This window comes from Tachysurus vachellii, chromosome 6 (genome assembly GCF_030014155.1).
Source record: "Tachysurus vachellii isolate PV-2020 chromosome 6, HZAU_Pvac_v1, whole genome shotgun sequence".
NCBI classification, from domain to species: domain Eukaryota; kingdom Metazoa; phylum Chordata; class Actinopteri; order Siluriformes; family Bagridae; genus Tachysurus; species Tachysurus vachellii.
In genome coordinates, this window is record NC_083465.1 from 16,118,144 (window position 1) to 16,132,228 (window position 14,085).

The 14,085-nt window shown below is 38.0% G+C and overlaps 1 protein-coding gene across 4 annotated transcripts in view; it reads right to left on the reverse strand.

Moving 5' to 3' along the window:
- Positions 1-13,754, reverse strand: part of myofl (myoferlin like) — a 29,966-nt gene extending 16,212 nt beyond the window's left edge. The window contains exons 1-22 of one of the 4 annotated variants that reach the window (XR_009648630.1): positions 13,540-13,754; positions 13,013-13,068; positions 12,827-12,918; positions 9,667-9,775; positions 9,076-9,172; positions 7,935-8,101; positions 7,727-7,855; positions 7,280-7,342; positions 7,122-7,172; positions 6,981-7,011; positions 6,631-6,746; positions 6,364-6,490; positions 6,164-6,267; positions 3,235-3,303; positions 2,795-2,838; positions 2,594-2,676; positions 2,467-2,508; positions 2,166-2,290; positions 1,711-1,824; positions 774-951; positions 557-681; positions 351-460 (exon numbers count right to left, since the gene is read on the reverse strand). Coding sequence is in view for 3 of the 4 variants with exons in the window: in XM_060872543.1 (XP_060728526.1) it covers positions 351-460; positions 557-681; positions 774-951; positions 1,711-1,824; positions 2,166-2,290; positions 2,467-2,508; positions 2,594-2,676; positions 2,795-2,838; positions 3,235-3,303; positions 6,164-6,267; positions 6,364-6,490; positions 6,631-6,746; positions 6,981-7,011; positions 7,122-7,172; positions 7,280-7,342; positions 7,727-7,855; positions 7,935-8,101; positions 9,076-9,172; positions 9,667-9,775; positions 12,827-12,918; positions 13,013-13,068; positions 13,540-13,627 (2,120 nt within the window). In the remaining variant the exon portion in view is untranslated. Of the gene's footprint in view, positions 1-350; positions 461-556; positions 682-773; positions 952-1,710; positions 1,825-2,165; positions 2,291-2,466; positions 2,509-2,593; positions 2,677-2,794; positions 2,839-3,234; positions 3,304-6,163; positions 6,268-6,363; positions 6,491-6,630; positions 6,747-6,980; positions 7,012-7,121; positions 7,173-7,279; positions 7,343-7,517; positions 7,580-7,726; positions 7,856-7,934; positions 8,102-9,075; positions 9,173-9,666; positions 9,776-12,826; positions 12,919-13,012; positions 13,069-13,539 lie in introns of those variants that run through there. The other 3 variants (XM_060872543.1, XM_060872544.1, XM_060872545.1) reach the window with 3 other exon arrangements.
- Positions 13,755-14,085: the final 331 nt, after the last annotated feature.

Genomic DNA, 14,085 nt, shown 5'->3' on the forward strand with positions numbered 1-14,085 from the left:
ATTAGTGATGAATAATGATTTTAGTTTTTTTTTCTGATCAAGAAATTAACTCTATTCTCCTGTGAAACAAAAGCAGCTCAGCTTTGCCCTATTTATTAATTACTTTATTAATTAAACAAATAAAACACAAATGGAGACAAGAAATAGGGTTAATAAATCTTGCCATTTGCAGGTTGCAAAGCAAGCTAAAAATTCCAAACCTCTCACTGGTATACTCTATACTATATACAGTACCACTATATACTAGACCCACTATACCACCAACCCCAAAAATTGGCATAATGCTATTGGTATAATGCTATTATACCAATCACGACAGAAATAAAGCATGTTCTTGATGGTGGATTTACTTTGTGAGGTCTTCAATGAGCTGGTTGATGAGTTTCAGCCAGATCTCAGCTAGTCGTGTCTCAGTAACGTTAGCTAGTATAGCTGTCTTCAGTGTGGTAATGTTGGCTTGCTGGGAAAAAAAACAAAAAACAAAACAGAAACAATCTAACATAACTGAGGTTTTGTAATTATAAGACTCGTGCTCTTAGATTCAACAAAGACCTACCAATCTATCAGCAATAAAGAGAATAATGTTCACTGAATCCAAACGATGGCTGATATCCTCCCAAAAAGAAGTAAGAATAACAACTGGCTTAGTGTTAGCCCAGGGCAAGTAGTAGTAGTGATTTCCTGTAACAAACACCAGCAGGCTCAGTCATAGTCAGGCACATAGTTATGTGTATATGTCATACTGTATATCCAAGCAGCCATAATAATCTCACCATCAAACACAGCACAGCTGTACTGAGTGGTGGAGGCCAGGGGTTTGCATGTCGAATCCATCTTGTTGCCATAGTTGCCGATGCTAACCTCGAACTGGATAGGTTCACCGGGTTCCTGCAGCATGCACGCACTGTGGAACACTGCACAGAGGGAGTACTTCCTCTTTCGTTGGTACTTCTATATACAGAGAGAAAGAGATTTAACACTATGTGACTATAGTATTAAAAGTCTTTCTGAATGATCAGCAGGGTTTACATATCAATCATCTCAGCTTTACAAACACTAGTACAATACTGTACATTTTACAAAGCAAATGGTAAATTATATTCTTCTTAAGTTAAGGTGTTAATTTATACAAACAGGCCTAGTTACATTGGATGCTTAAGTTAAACTACTTGACTTATTTTACCATTCACAATGGCATGTAATCTTTAACCAGCTACAGTAGGAAAGTCAGTGAAAAAATAAAGTCTGACTGAAATATTACTGCCTGCAGCAACTGCTGTCAATAATAGTCCATGTAACTAGAATAATAATTAACATAAATCATTACTGGCTGCAAATGATAAACATGCATGAGGCCAAATGAACTGTATACACAAAACTGAAGGTAAAACTTGTTTTAAGATGAATAAAATCTATATAGTAAAAAAAATACACAGGAAAAGTGAATACAGTATATTTCAATATTTTAAGTGCTAACTCATTTTCATCCAAAGTAGGCTACTTACAGTACAGTGCTTCACAACTGAAAGCTCATTACTACTTTTCATTTCCTCTAAGATTTCTTAAATGTATTTTCATATCTTCATATCCTTTAACTTGTTCTTTTTTTGTAATTTTTCCTGAGAATGTTTACACACAAATAAAAGCAATGAAGCAGTGAAACGCATTTGGAGAGGTGACATGTATGCGTCATGTGCTGCCTGTTTTCACCTGTGCTACTAGGACATCATCGCTATTGAGATCATCCACTTTCTTGTCAGTCTTGTCATCCAGCCGAGTAGAAAGTTCAATGAGAACTCTGCCCCTGTAGGCGACCCCCTCACCCTGTCATATACAAGCATGCTATGACTCATAGCATTTACAGCCATTGCGTAGATCTTAACAACAGTTCAAATACTACCAGTAAAACATATAAAGACACTATTTATGTAAAGCAAACAATGACAAATCAAAAGAATATTTTGAGCATGTTCTTACATATGCTTTCCTTGTGATTACACACTGATTTAATCAGTTTGAATACCAATGATATCATGTGGCAAACAATTTCTTTAATCTGGCCTCTACCTGAGTAATATTTCCCAAACCTTTTGGCCACAAAAGTATCATGATTGACTTTATAAAATGTATAATGTAAAAACGCTGTATTTAGGAAATTCAAGTACCTGCCCCAAATTGAGCTCAACATATGGGTCAGGAAGGTCAGAGAATTCCCTTGTGCTCCCATAAAGGTTCAAGTAACAAGGACCAAAAGCTGGAAGAAAGCCAACCTCAGTCCCCATTCTGTCTACTGAAATAAAGCGAGAGGTCCTTAGTAACAGAACTCCAACTCAGTAAATAACCTCTTCAATAAAAATGGCCTTTGTAGGTTTTATATCAGACAATATGTAGTACATAAGCATAGTAACCAAGAAATTAGGTTAATAGGAGGAATTATGATTAGAATCAGATCTTAGAAATTAATACCATCAGATCCTGGCAGCCCTCCATTTTCACTAGGAGCTACGGCTAGAAAAATAAATCAGGTTAATGTTTTGATATGTCATCCATAATGTGTACAAGTTGCAAGGCTTACAGAAACAAGGACATTTACCTTCTACTTCACCACCAGATGATGATATTTTGGACAGATTTAAGTATGTGGTCCCAACAGTATCATTACTTGTAAAGCGATCCCTACAAGAAGGTGAGGCACAGAAATAGTTAACTATCCCAAAACATACAGGTAGGTGAATCCTCTAAGGTTATGCATACAGTAAATTGTATGAAATAATCCAGTTTATTAGAAACTTACCAGTCAAACATTGTAAGTTTGATACGTTCACACATTGATGGGAACTAAACAAGGAATTAAAAACAAAGACAATAACCTGTAATGTTTCCACTAATTGCAAACTGGAAAAAACTTATTTACTTTACTTATTTCAATTGTGCACATTGGTTCCAAATGAATAAAGTGTATAACTTTAACACAATTAATTTTCATCCATCAAAATTGATTCTAGAGTCTATTTTCAAGCTCACAACACTGGTGTTTTTAATGTGAATGTGAATTAATCATAATCATGTTTTATCATTCAATCTAGTAATTAGAAAATTGTTTAGTTTAGAATCAATGAAACCATGTTTTGTTAACAAACTAAATATTTTTTGTTAACGAGACATCGTATATTTTTTCTGTCTGGCCACATATCCCGTTTATTAAAGAGGTACCATATCATCACACATTCTCACCTTGACCTGGAGGTGTATCACCTGGTTCCACTCCGGATTTGCATTCTTCTCAATGATCTTGGTGCATAGCTTTAAAGAAATAGAAGAAGACAAAAATCACGTTGCCTTATCAATCATCAGAGCAAGTACTGTAGAATTACTTTGTGTCAAATCACTTTTAAACAATACATTTTGACATATGTCATCAAGAGATATATAAAAATATATTCAAATGCGTGTTGATTTGAGAAAGCCTGTTGGAATGCTGGTATAGACAGAAAAGACAAAAAATAATTGTGATAAAATGGGGGTTCCATTTTGAGGGAACTCGATGCTGCATCAAAGCTTAAGCTATGGAAATGCTTCTTTGAGAAAGTGTTGTCTGAAGCTCTGTGTGCACACACACACCAATTTAATGGCTCCGGAAGGACACATGACAAAGTGATTACGTGCCAGCAAGTCGCTACCTAACTTCACACCGCCTCCATGCAGGCGTCTCTCATCTTTGTAGACCTCCACACTGTGGTGTTGAGGTGGTGGAATGACCCATATTCTGCCTGTCTATTCTCCTCAGTCTTTTAGGGAAGGCCTACAATCCTGTAAGTTAAGCTGGTGTGGTGCTGCACACAATTGCTGTTTTGCAGGCGTACCAAGCTGACCTGCTAAAGGAGCTCTTCTGAGGTCAGAAAGGAATCCTAATGCCCGAGGACTAGAGTTTCCATGGATGCCCTTTCAGGGCCATTTCCACTACTGTCTACCCTGCCACTTAATGTGATTCGGGGGTCAGCCATGACCACCCATGCTTCTGCTCCTTATGTGTTGCGGCCACCTAGGTTTGTCCCTGCCAGCTTGCTGTTTCAGGGCACTAGGCGAGGCGAGCAAAGTAACACCTCTGTCAGACCACTTGACAGCGTGGAAGCTTCTGCCAGGTGTGTCACAGTAGTCTCCCCCCTTCAGGTTGTGCTTCCCACTGTTGTTGGCACAGACCAAACCTCGTTCCTCCAAGAGGAAGTTCTCTCGCTTCTCAGGAAAGAGGCCATAGCACATGTTATCTGGACTCCGGCTTTTATAGCCAGTATTTTTTTTGCCCTTTTGGCCTAGCCCTTTCACTATGCCCTGGCACTGCTGCACCTCCAGGGAATCCGTGTACTGAATTACCTGGATAACTGTCTCATTCTGGCCCAGACGTGAGGTCATTCATTCAAGTCCTAGCCAGAGTGCGCCATAACTAAATCAACCTTCTTATAGTTGCTCCACGACGCTATCGAGTTTGGTTCTGGCCCCTGAGGGGGAACAGTTCCTAGAGGCAGGCCTCCCATCTGAAGTGACAGAGACTCTATATTAATGCTACATAGGCCTCCCTCCACTAGGAAGCTGTATGCTCTGATGTGGAGGCTTTTCCGCCTCTGGTGCAATGAACGCTGTCAGGATCCAGTTCACTTCCTGGTCATTACAGTGCTGGATTTCCTGGAGTCTAGCCTTTCTACTTTAATGGTGTACATGTCTGCCATCGCTACTAACCACGAACCTGTCCTTGGGGCTTCCTTATTGGCTAGGCACCCTCTGGTCTCTCACTTTCTGTGCGGTGTCAGTTGACTGAGACATTCCTGCAGGCCCCCTTCGAGCCCTTGGAGTTAGTCTCTGAGAAGTTTCTGACACTGAATATGGCTCTGCTCTTAGAAAAAAGAGATTTGCAGGCCCTGTCCATCGCCCCTGCCTGCCTAGAATTTGCCCCTGGCATGTCCAAGGCTATCCTGCACCCCAGGGTGGGATATGTCCCCAAGGTGCACAGGATGGCAGGTTGTCCAATCATCCTACAGGCCTATTGTCCTCCACCTCATGAGTCGGTGGAGCAGGAGAGGCTACATTTGCTTTGCCCAGTAAAGGACTTGCGGACTTATGCTCACAGCCCTGATGCAGCTTCGAGTTCCCTCGATAGTGAACTACACCAGGTTCGTATGTAACCCGAACAAGAGGGTGCTTTGCTGGCCATGCCCGGGCATCCACTTGTGCTTCCTTCAGACGCTGGAGTAATGTGGGTAGATGCCCTTATATGGACTTAATGGCACATAATCACTTTGTCACATGATGTTCCCGAGCCATTAAATTGGTGTGTTCTTTCTATATTGACAACTCAATTGCTAAACTCACTCTGACTAATGAACACGCAAGTGACCTGCAATTTGAAAAAGTGTTGCTATTTCACTGATAAGTCAATGTTCCATTGACTCACTTTTCTAGATGTTTGGAAATCATGAGGAAACAGTTATTATTGCACTTAGTTGTAAATAAATGGGAACTGCAACAAGCAATATTTGAGACTCACCAGGGCAGCAATTGCCCTTCCCCTGACACATGACTATGAAAAGATTAGCGGATTAGTTTGTTAATACTCCACATCTGCACAAATTGTTTTATAGCAAACCATTACAATTAAATGTAACAAATTTCCAAAATAAAGGCAAAGTGTAAGTGTAGACATTGTGTCTCTGATGTACAGAACCATTTCAATTTTATGAACAATTTGGAGAAGGAAAGGGGGATTATGGAGTGAAGTGTATCTTTGTTTCATTCAAAGGAGAAGAAAAATATGTCTTCTGATTTACTTTTGGGGGAAATAGGTTTAAAATACAAAGAGAAATATTTTGCAGGTGACAAAAAAATCCTTAGTAGCACTACAGTAAAAAAAAAATATATATAAAATTCGAGCAATATGAAATGGTCTTCCAAGCTGTAACACACAGTCTATGTCTTATGCACTTATACGTATGCACTTATGCACTCTCAGGCAAATGATAGAGCAATACAGGGGAAAACATTATCATTGTGGAATACTGAATACTAATACTGAATAAGACACAACTGACATATAATTATATAATAATATTTCGGGTTTCTATTTTAAGCCTTTTATAAATAAAGAAAATATAAAATTGATTCAGGATTTTACCTTTTTGCCTGCAAAATTAACTTCCAAAAATGGATCCACAAGGTTTTTCTTGTCACCCTCTCCTCCAAAAATGTGCTTGACAGTCTGCCCAAAAGCATCGTCCACTAAATAATGGAGAAAAACCAGAAAACACAATGACAAACTTACTCTTAACAACACAATAACAATGCTGTTTGCCTGTTGTATGTTGCACGGCTCACTCTGTGGCATGTCCTCTGCACGATACACTTTGAGAGAGAGAGTCGCTGAGCGCTGTGTGACCCCGGCAGGCAAAAGCAGGTTGCTTTCAATGTCATCCTGCTCCTCGTTGCTCTCTTTCTTTTCTGTCTGCATCCCAAATTACAAATCAACACATAAAGACATCGAGCACTTCAAACATACACATTTTCAGAAACCAAAGTTTGCTTGTATACGATATGACAATAAAAATTTAGACATTAATATTATATAATAAGTAACATATGTACCGGAGGCTCATCTCCAGTTCCCACAATGATCATGTTGACTTTCAGGTAACCTCGAGCACCAGAGCTGGAGTCATCTGGATCACTCAGCAGCAGCCACTTCTTCATTATAGCATGAGCTTAGAAAATAAAACAAGAAAAAAAGTAAAGGAGATAATACAATAAATACTATAATATAAAATAAAATAATACTACTAATAATGATCAAACAGACAGGTGAGATGATATGATAATGTTTCAAGAATCCAGCTAACAGTATTATTAAATATGTATGTATTATTATTATTAATAATAATAGTATGGTTAACTAGATAAATTAAAATGTAGTGTGTAAAGCTAAAGGTGTTGCATACCAGGCTCATCATAGACATAGCCAACATCCAGCTTTTGGAAGCAATAATGTAAAAGAAAAAGGTTCACTGAAATTAGTCATATTGTGGATGCAAACACATAAGAATTAAGGCTGAACACAGACTATATGGACAATAGATTACCTTGAACTCCCCCAGAAGACTGTCTGATCTCAGGGAGGATGAGTTATAAACCTAGATTTAAAGATCCACATAAGGAGTTGCATTGCTGGTGATGTCATTTCATGTGCAGAACTCACCAGATAAAAGGGGAAAAATGAGTGATTGTGTGTTCATCTTACCCGAATGTAGATGTTCTCATCAAAAAGCTCAGAAGGCAGCATGTTGATGTTGTAGAAGAAGATCTGTAGAAATATTTACATCACGATATGACAAGCATCATATCTCAAACCATCAGTCACAGAATTTATGCAGCCTTTTAAATAACTCCTAACAGAGCATAAAAAAGTAAACATGGCAGGTTGCTGTGTTCACATGAAATGTCATAAAGAAGTGTCACGTAGTATTTGAGAGACTCACTGAAGCAGCTGAAGGAGGCCAAAGGGGTCAAGGGTAGAAAAGCAAAGAACCAGCAGAAATAGGGCATGACAGTGGTAGGACAGGAGCAGCAGAGCTGACACAATGCAGTTCACATAAAGCCAGATTAAGAGAAGATCTAGAAAACATAATAATTTTGTGGCGATATGACAAACACCAACAATTCAGCATTTCAACTAAAAATTACTTACCTCATCAAAAAATGGATTGTTTCCTCTCCTGATCCTTGTCCTGTGGGTCTGTCCACAAACGCTTACTTTGACAACTGGTTTAATGTTATTTCCAGGAAACTGTCGACCCTCGATGACTCGGATGCGAATCTAACAAAGAACCATGAGTCTGATTCAAAGCAATCAGCAAAATATTTGTCACATAAATTGTGCCTGAGAAGTAATGTACCTGGAAATCTTGGGGTTTGTTAGACAGAGCTTTCTGTCTCTTTCTACGGATCATCTTTTGGGGCGTTTTTCCAGGCTGGCCTGGTGCAGGTGCCTCTCCTGGAGCCCGTGGATCTCCCCAATCTGTAGTTTCATCATCACCATCTTCTTTTCCAGCAGATGAAACACCTAGAGGGATAACAAGGAATCCTTTATGTGTGTTTCATTAAGCTTTTACATCATGAACAAAAAGCCTGCACACCTCTTCAAAATAACAGATTTAACCAAAACAAGTCATGTCAGAACTTTTTCCACCCTTGACATGAAATTACATCATATAAAAACTGACTGAAAAATCTGGAACATATCATGGAAAAACAGGAAAAATAAAATAATAACCTGGTTGTATAAGTGTGCACACCCTTTTAGAATTAGGGCTGGGGCTGGGTTAGTATTCAAAAGTATTTGTTGTTTAGCTTTCATTAGTGAAACTATTTTGATTAAAGCTTTTTCTGTAGCATTTTCATTCACATATTTTTAGTTTCAACAGAGTACAGAAACTGTGGTCTCTCTTGTCGAAACATATGAACCATACCAACAGTGTGAGTGTGAGTGTGTGTGTGTGTATGTGTGTGCATGTATATACACACATCAGGCATAACATTGTGACCACCTTCCTAGTATTGTGTTGGTCCCCCTTTTGCTGCCAAAACAGCCCTGACCCTTCGAGGCATGGATTCCACTAGACCCCTGAAGGTGTGCTGTGTTATCTGACACCAAGATGTTAGCAGCAGATCCTTTAGGTCCTGTAAGTTGTGAAGTGACAGATAGATAGATAGCTATGTGTGTAGCAGCCTGTATTCCTGAAGTCCTGGAAATGCTGATAGTATTGTCTGTTGGTGTTTTTTGCACGTTCCTCCTTTGATTTGCATCACTGATTTCCATACTGAAGGGCAGCACAGCAGCCCATTGAAAAGTGGCTTTCAAAGGTAGTCTAGCTCAGTAACTCAGATTCGTTAAAAATACTTGAACAAGAGCTTGTAATGCTGGCTAGCAAATATAATTAGACTTTTGGGAAGTTCATTCAATGTCCTAATCAACCTTTTCAAGATTCCACACATAAAGAAATGTCCAAATGTATTAGGGAAGCTAAACCAACTGACCTGCTTCTCCAGCACTGCTGTCTCCATCGACTTGTACATTCGGATTAGTAATAGCACCGGCAGGAGGCTCATATCCAATCAGTAAACTTATGGTTGCCTGGAACAAGGCAGATCCCCATACATACTTAATGTCATTAATATGATCTACCACTTACATGCATTATATCATGCTTGAGTCCATATGTAATGCTTTAAATGTCTTTAAACAGCAATTTATCAACACTAACAAATGATTTATTTATTAGAGAATAATGATGTAGATTTGCTTATAATTGGATTTAATGTTGTAGAAAGTCTACCAAACAGGTTACTCCCTGCTATCATTACACTATAAAAGCTATAAATAATTGTTCCCTCACCAAAACTCAGCTTCCAACAGACAAACCAGAAAACAAAGGAGCTGGAGACTCCTTTCAGAAATGCTACATACTGTAAACACTTCCAAATATAACATGTTTTTTAATTCATTCAAGTTCCTGGGAAAGTTGTTACTTTAGAAAAAAAATGTATTTGCTGTGATTTGCTGAATCAATTTATCACCTATAGTGTGGTTTAATGCATTGTGTTATACACTACAGATGGGAAAATTACCCCTGTATCTTGCTTCTTCTCACTGACAAGTGAGACATTTCTTGAAGGCAAAGATTTGGTCTGACCACTGGCCAAATCCCTGAGAGAGATTTTTGCAGAGCCAATCAATCTGCAAAGCAAGGAAATAAAGGGGAATATGTTAATACGCATAAACAACCTGTCTGGTACAAAAATGCACAAAACAGTGTTTATTAATAAGTTACGGCTATCTAAACAGAATTTAGTGCTAGTATTATATCAGCCATAATAAGCAAATGCTAAGAAAACACAATGTGGAAAGTTCACTGTACATACTCCAGTTGATTAAATGCGCTTGGACAGAAAGTGTTTAGTTTCATTAGTCATATCTAAATTCCACACCTGTAACTAAATCTCAAAAAGTTAAGCTCATTGCACAGTAAAGTAAAGTTTTTCCTGCAGTGGTAGTTGAGTCACTATGACAAAGCACAGACTCATGCAAGTACAGATGGCACTTAACCGTTAAATGTCACTGTTTTAAACACATTGCAAAACGCAAGTTTGATAAAAGTCACATCATATATTGTTTCTATCATTTCTAAAAAAAAAGGCTACACTTGATGCTAGCTTTACTCATCTTGGTTGCTAAAGGAGTAGGTTATAAACTTCCTCAAACAATAAAATGCAGAAGCAAATGGGAGGCAATGGAAAAAACGTGAGGCTGTGAGTAATTATAGTGAGCCACAGGCATGGGATGTTTCAGGCTGCATGTAGTTTAACCACCAGCTTTAGCGGGAGGAGCCCTGGCCTGAAAATTTCACTATAGCCCGCTGTTCGTTCTGTATACACACTCTACCACATCATCAATCACAGTAAAATGGGCTTAGAAGTCTGTAACCTAAGGATTTACTGGTATATTTTTTTTTTCATTTGTCTTAATTGTTGAGAAACCTGAGGAAAAATAACAAAGGAAGACAGCTAATCGTGGGAGCCACTAGTTCCTTATATTGTACAATTTCATAAATTGTGAATGACTGTGCATAGAATTAAAAAAAGCAAACTTGTGCTCTCTGTCACTTGTGTTCTCTGATGAAAAACGTATTCTAGAGTGCCAGATGTCCATGATAATAAACCTCCATCCAAACAGCATTAATGTGCCTGTGTCTAGACAAAAGATGCTTGTAGTATACTCATTGGCTTTGAGAACTAAAACAATAGGATACATGAGTAAGCTTTAAATCTTTTTGTTCTATCAATTTAAAGGGCGTTACTATTTTCTACATTTTCTCTCTTTTACTTCTGTTTTTAGTTAAATTAAAAAGTGTACATCTTTATGTCTATTGGTCAACAGAGTGACAAATCCTCTGATCTGACACTATGCTCTTTTTTGCTCACACTGTTTCATTTCCCCAGAGTGACAGAGCATTCTACATCAAACTGTGGTATCCTGCTTAAGCCTTAGCTTGTGCATAAACTGGGCTGTAATCATATAACTACACATATTATTACAGCACAATATGAAATATCAAATAACATCAATTATCCGATGATGAAATATTCCACAATTTACTTTACGTATTGTTAATGTTAGCGACTTCACCGACCTTTAGCTAACTAGACATCTCGGTAATTTAGCTAGCTAAGTGATATAAATGGAGACATCTTTTTGGTCAACTGCCTGTAAAGCATATCTATGTTATTATTGCTATTTTCTGCATTTTATGCTCTAGCAGGAACCTTATTTGCTCTTGCTATCTAATGAAGTCTCATTCTCAAGTTATCTTCTCAACTGCAGCTTCACCTTATGTGTAGTTCTGTATACTACATAAACACTGTACTTACTGTATTTTACATATACACTGTTCACACAAATATGAACAACTTCTATTTATTTCAATGACCTAATATATAGTTTGTGGGTGATCAAAGTTCCACACAGGCTTACACTCACTAAGAACCAACTAGACCTTGAAGTTCGTCTGAGCACGACCAAGGTTTGCATACAAAAAGAGACAATGAGAAAAAAATCAGTTTTTCTTGTGGAACTTATACTAAACTAAACCTTTTCTATAATACTATCTTCATAGTCCTCATTCTGGGGCCTGTTCATTATACATTTGTATTGAAAATGAAAGTCTCAACAGTGATTTGAATGCAATGGAATTTTGCAAAATGTTAACTAATGGAATCTTTTCCACTCTTCTGTATATGTATTTGAGCTGTTCAGAAGCAGGAATGTTTAGTTAGTGACAAATTTCCTTAAAGGAGGTTTTTGAGATTGTTTGGAAAAGACATGGAATGTAAACCCAAGTGTATGAGTCACATCTCAGAAAAAAAGCAGCAAGATCTAATTTCTCAAAGATACATCAAACCTCATCCTAATGCTCAGTTAATACAAACAAAAAGCCACATATATACTCAAATATGATGCAACTGTGCATTAGAAATATTGCCAAACAGATTTATAGGTCAGCATAAAAGGATTTCTGGCAGACTCCGTGTGGAACATTTCTTCAAAAGTGATTAAAACAACAGTTAGAAACAAGTCTTGACCAGCATTTCCACATTACTTGCCTCATGCACTGTGGCAATTTGCTTCACTCCAAGAATGGAAAAAAAGAGTTTTCAGTCTTCCAAGGCTCCCAATATTTTTGGCATGAACTTTTGGCTCAGGTAAACATTTCCCTCTAATCAGTACTACAACACCACCAATGATAATGTTCAGATATTTTTCACTTACTGGGCTAACTAAAGACACATTACAAGGCTAAGCTGAGCCTTATCTGTGGACCTGAATCTAACCCTTTCAGAAAAATAAAAGTAATAATAGACGTCGTAGTATGATTGTTATAATATAATGCTTGGGGGGGATCTGGGTTCTACTCTCACATAACAGAGCAAGTACAGACATGGAAGCTGGGTGTGGCAGTGAGGGATCACTGTACAAGCTGAGTCTTCTCTGTTTTCATCTATGTAATGTTAATTCTACAGTTGCACTGGTTTATTATATGTTTTACCTAATACAGAAAGAGTGTAGGTGTTAAAAACCTAGACATAAAGTGGTTTTCACAGCGTTCTCATGCACTTCATTCAGCTCTCTGCCAGTGAACATACTAAAAGACAGTGTTTGGTGCATCTGTGCACTTAGTCAAGCTTATAATATATATCTTTAAAAGACAGCCAAAAGTGGCAAAGTGCATACTTGTCCTTCCCGATGGTCTCATAGTCTTTAACCACAACATCGATGAATGAAGAAGAGTCCAGAGGTGAACCCTTTAAATCAAACTCAAGAATCTGTAAAGGAAAACAAGAAGAACATCTAAGTGCCATACAATATAATCAACATTAGGACAGTATCAGTACCTGCGCATCAGTGTATTTCACTCACCTCATTCCACACAGGGTTTAACTCATTGGAAATAGCTTTGGTTTTCTTTTTTTCACCTGGAAGAAGTTTAAACAAATTAGGAAAGCAAAGGATGGTTCTTTAGTTATACTACGATGTAGTGTACAGTATTTTCAAGGAATAAACAACCCCTCAAAGAACTATTTTACCAGCGATATTCATTACGTGTCAAGTTACATGGAGAAGGAAACATTTTTTCCCCAAACTACGACGCGCCATTTGTGTCCTTATAAGGAAATCTACTCTGTAGCTCGAGACATCACAATAACCTTCGTTTAGTTATAAACACAACAGAGTTTGTCCCAGTGGATACTTTTAGAAATGGTACAAGAGACGCATGCATTCTGGTCGCTTTCAATTCGAGCTTTGCCAAAATGAAAGAAACAAAGCATTACTTATAATGTGACTATATAGTGTTTCTTTTCTTTATTTATTTATTTATTTATTTTTATTATTACTATTTTTTAACGTTTATTAGTTGCACACAAACTCGAAAAGTATGAACTCACCTTTAAAGATGACTGTGGCAATGGGGTCAGGGTTGCCGAGTGTCTTTTTAGGGATTGCTTTAGCGCACTCGACCACCACCTTCAGCATGGTGCCCACTGGAGTGTTAATACAATCCGCAGCTCCTATTCATAGGATTCAGGCTCTAAGGAGGAAGCGCGCGCGCGACAAGCAGGCTGGGGAAGGAGAGGAGGGAACAGTGTAATAAAGCTCTGAGGTTAGGCAAGAAAACCACAGCAAGAACACCGGTATCCACCCTTTTAAAGTCTGAATTTGACTAAAATGACTCACTGACATGTCAATCACAGGAAATGTGAGGTGATGGTAGAGGTGAGCAACCTGTCATCAAATTACAAAAAAAATAAAATAAGATAAAATATTGGCGCAGTCAGCGACTAATAAACATTGATTAGCGTGTAAAGTGTAATTAGTCGTTATGTTACTGCGATAGTTTTGTTAAGCAACTGGTTTTGTATATTAGTGTGTATATTGTACAAGGTTTGGGAGAACAATCTGCAACAGTAAATTCGCAGCACCACCTAGTGGTC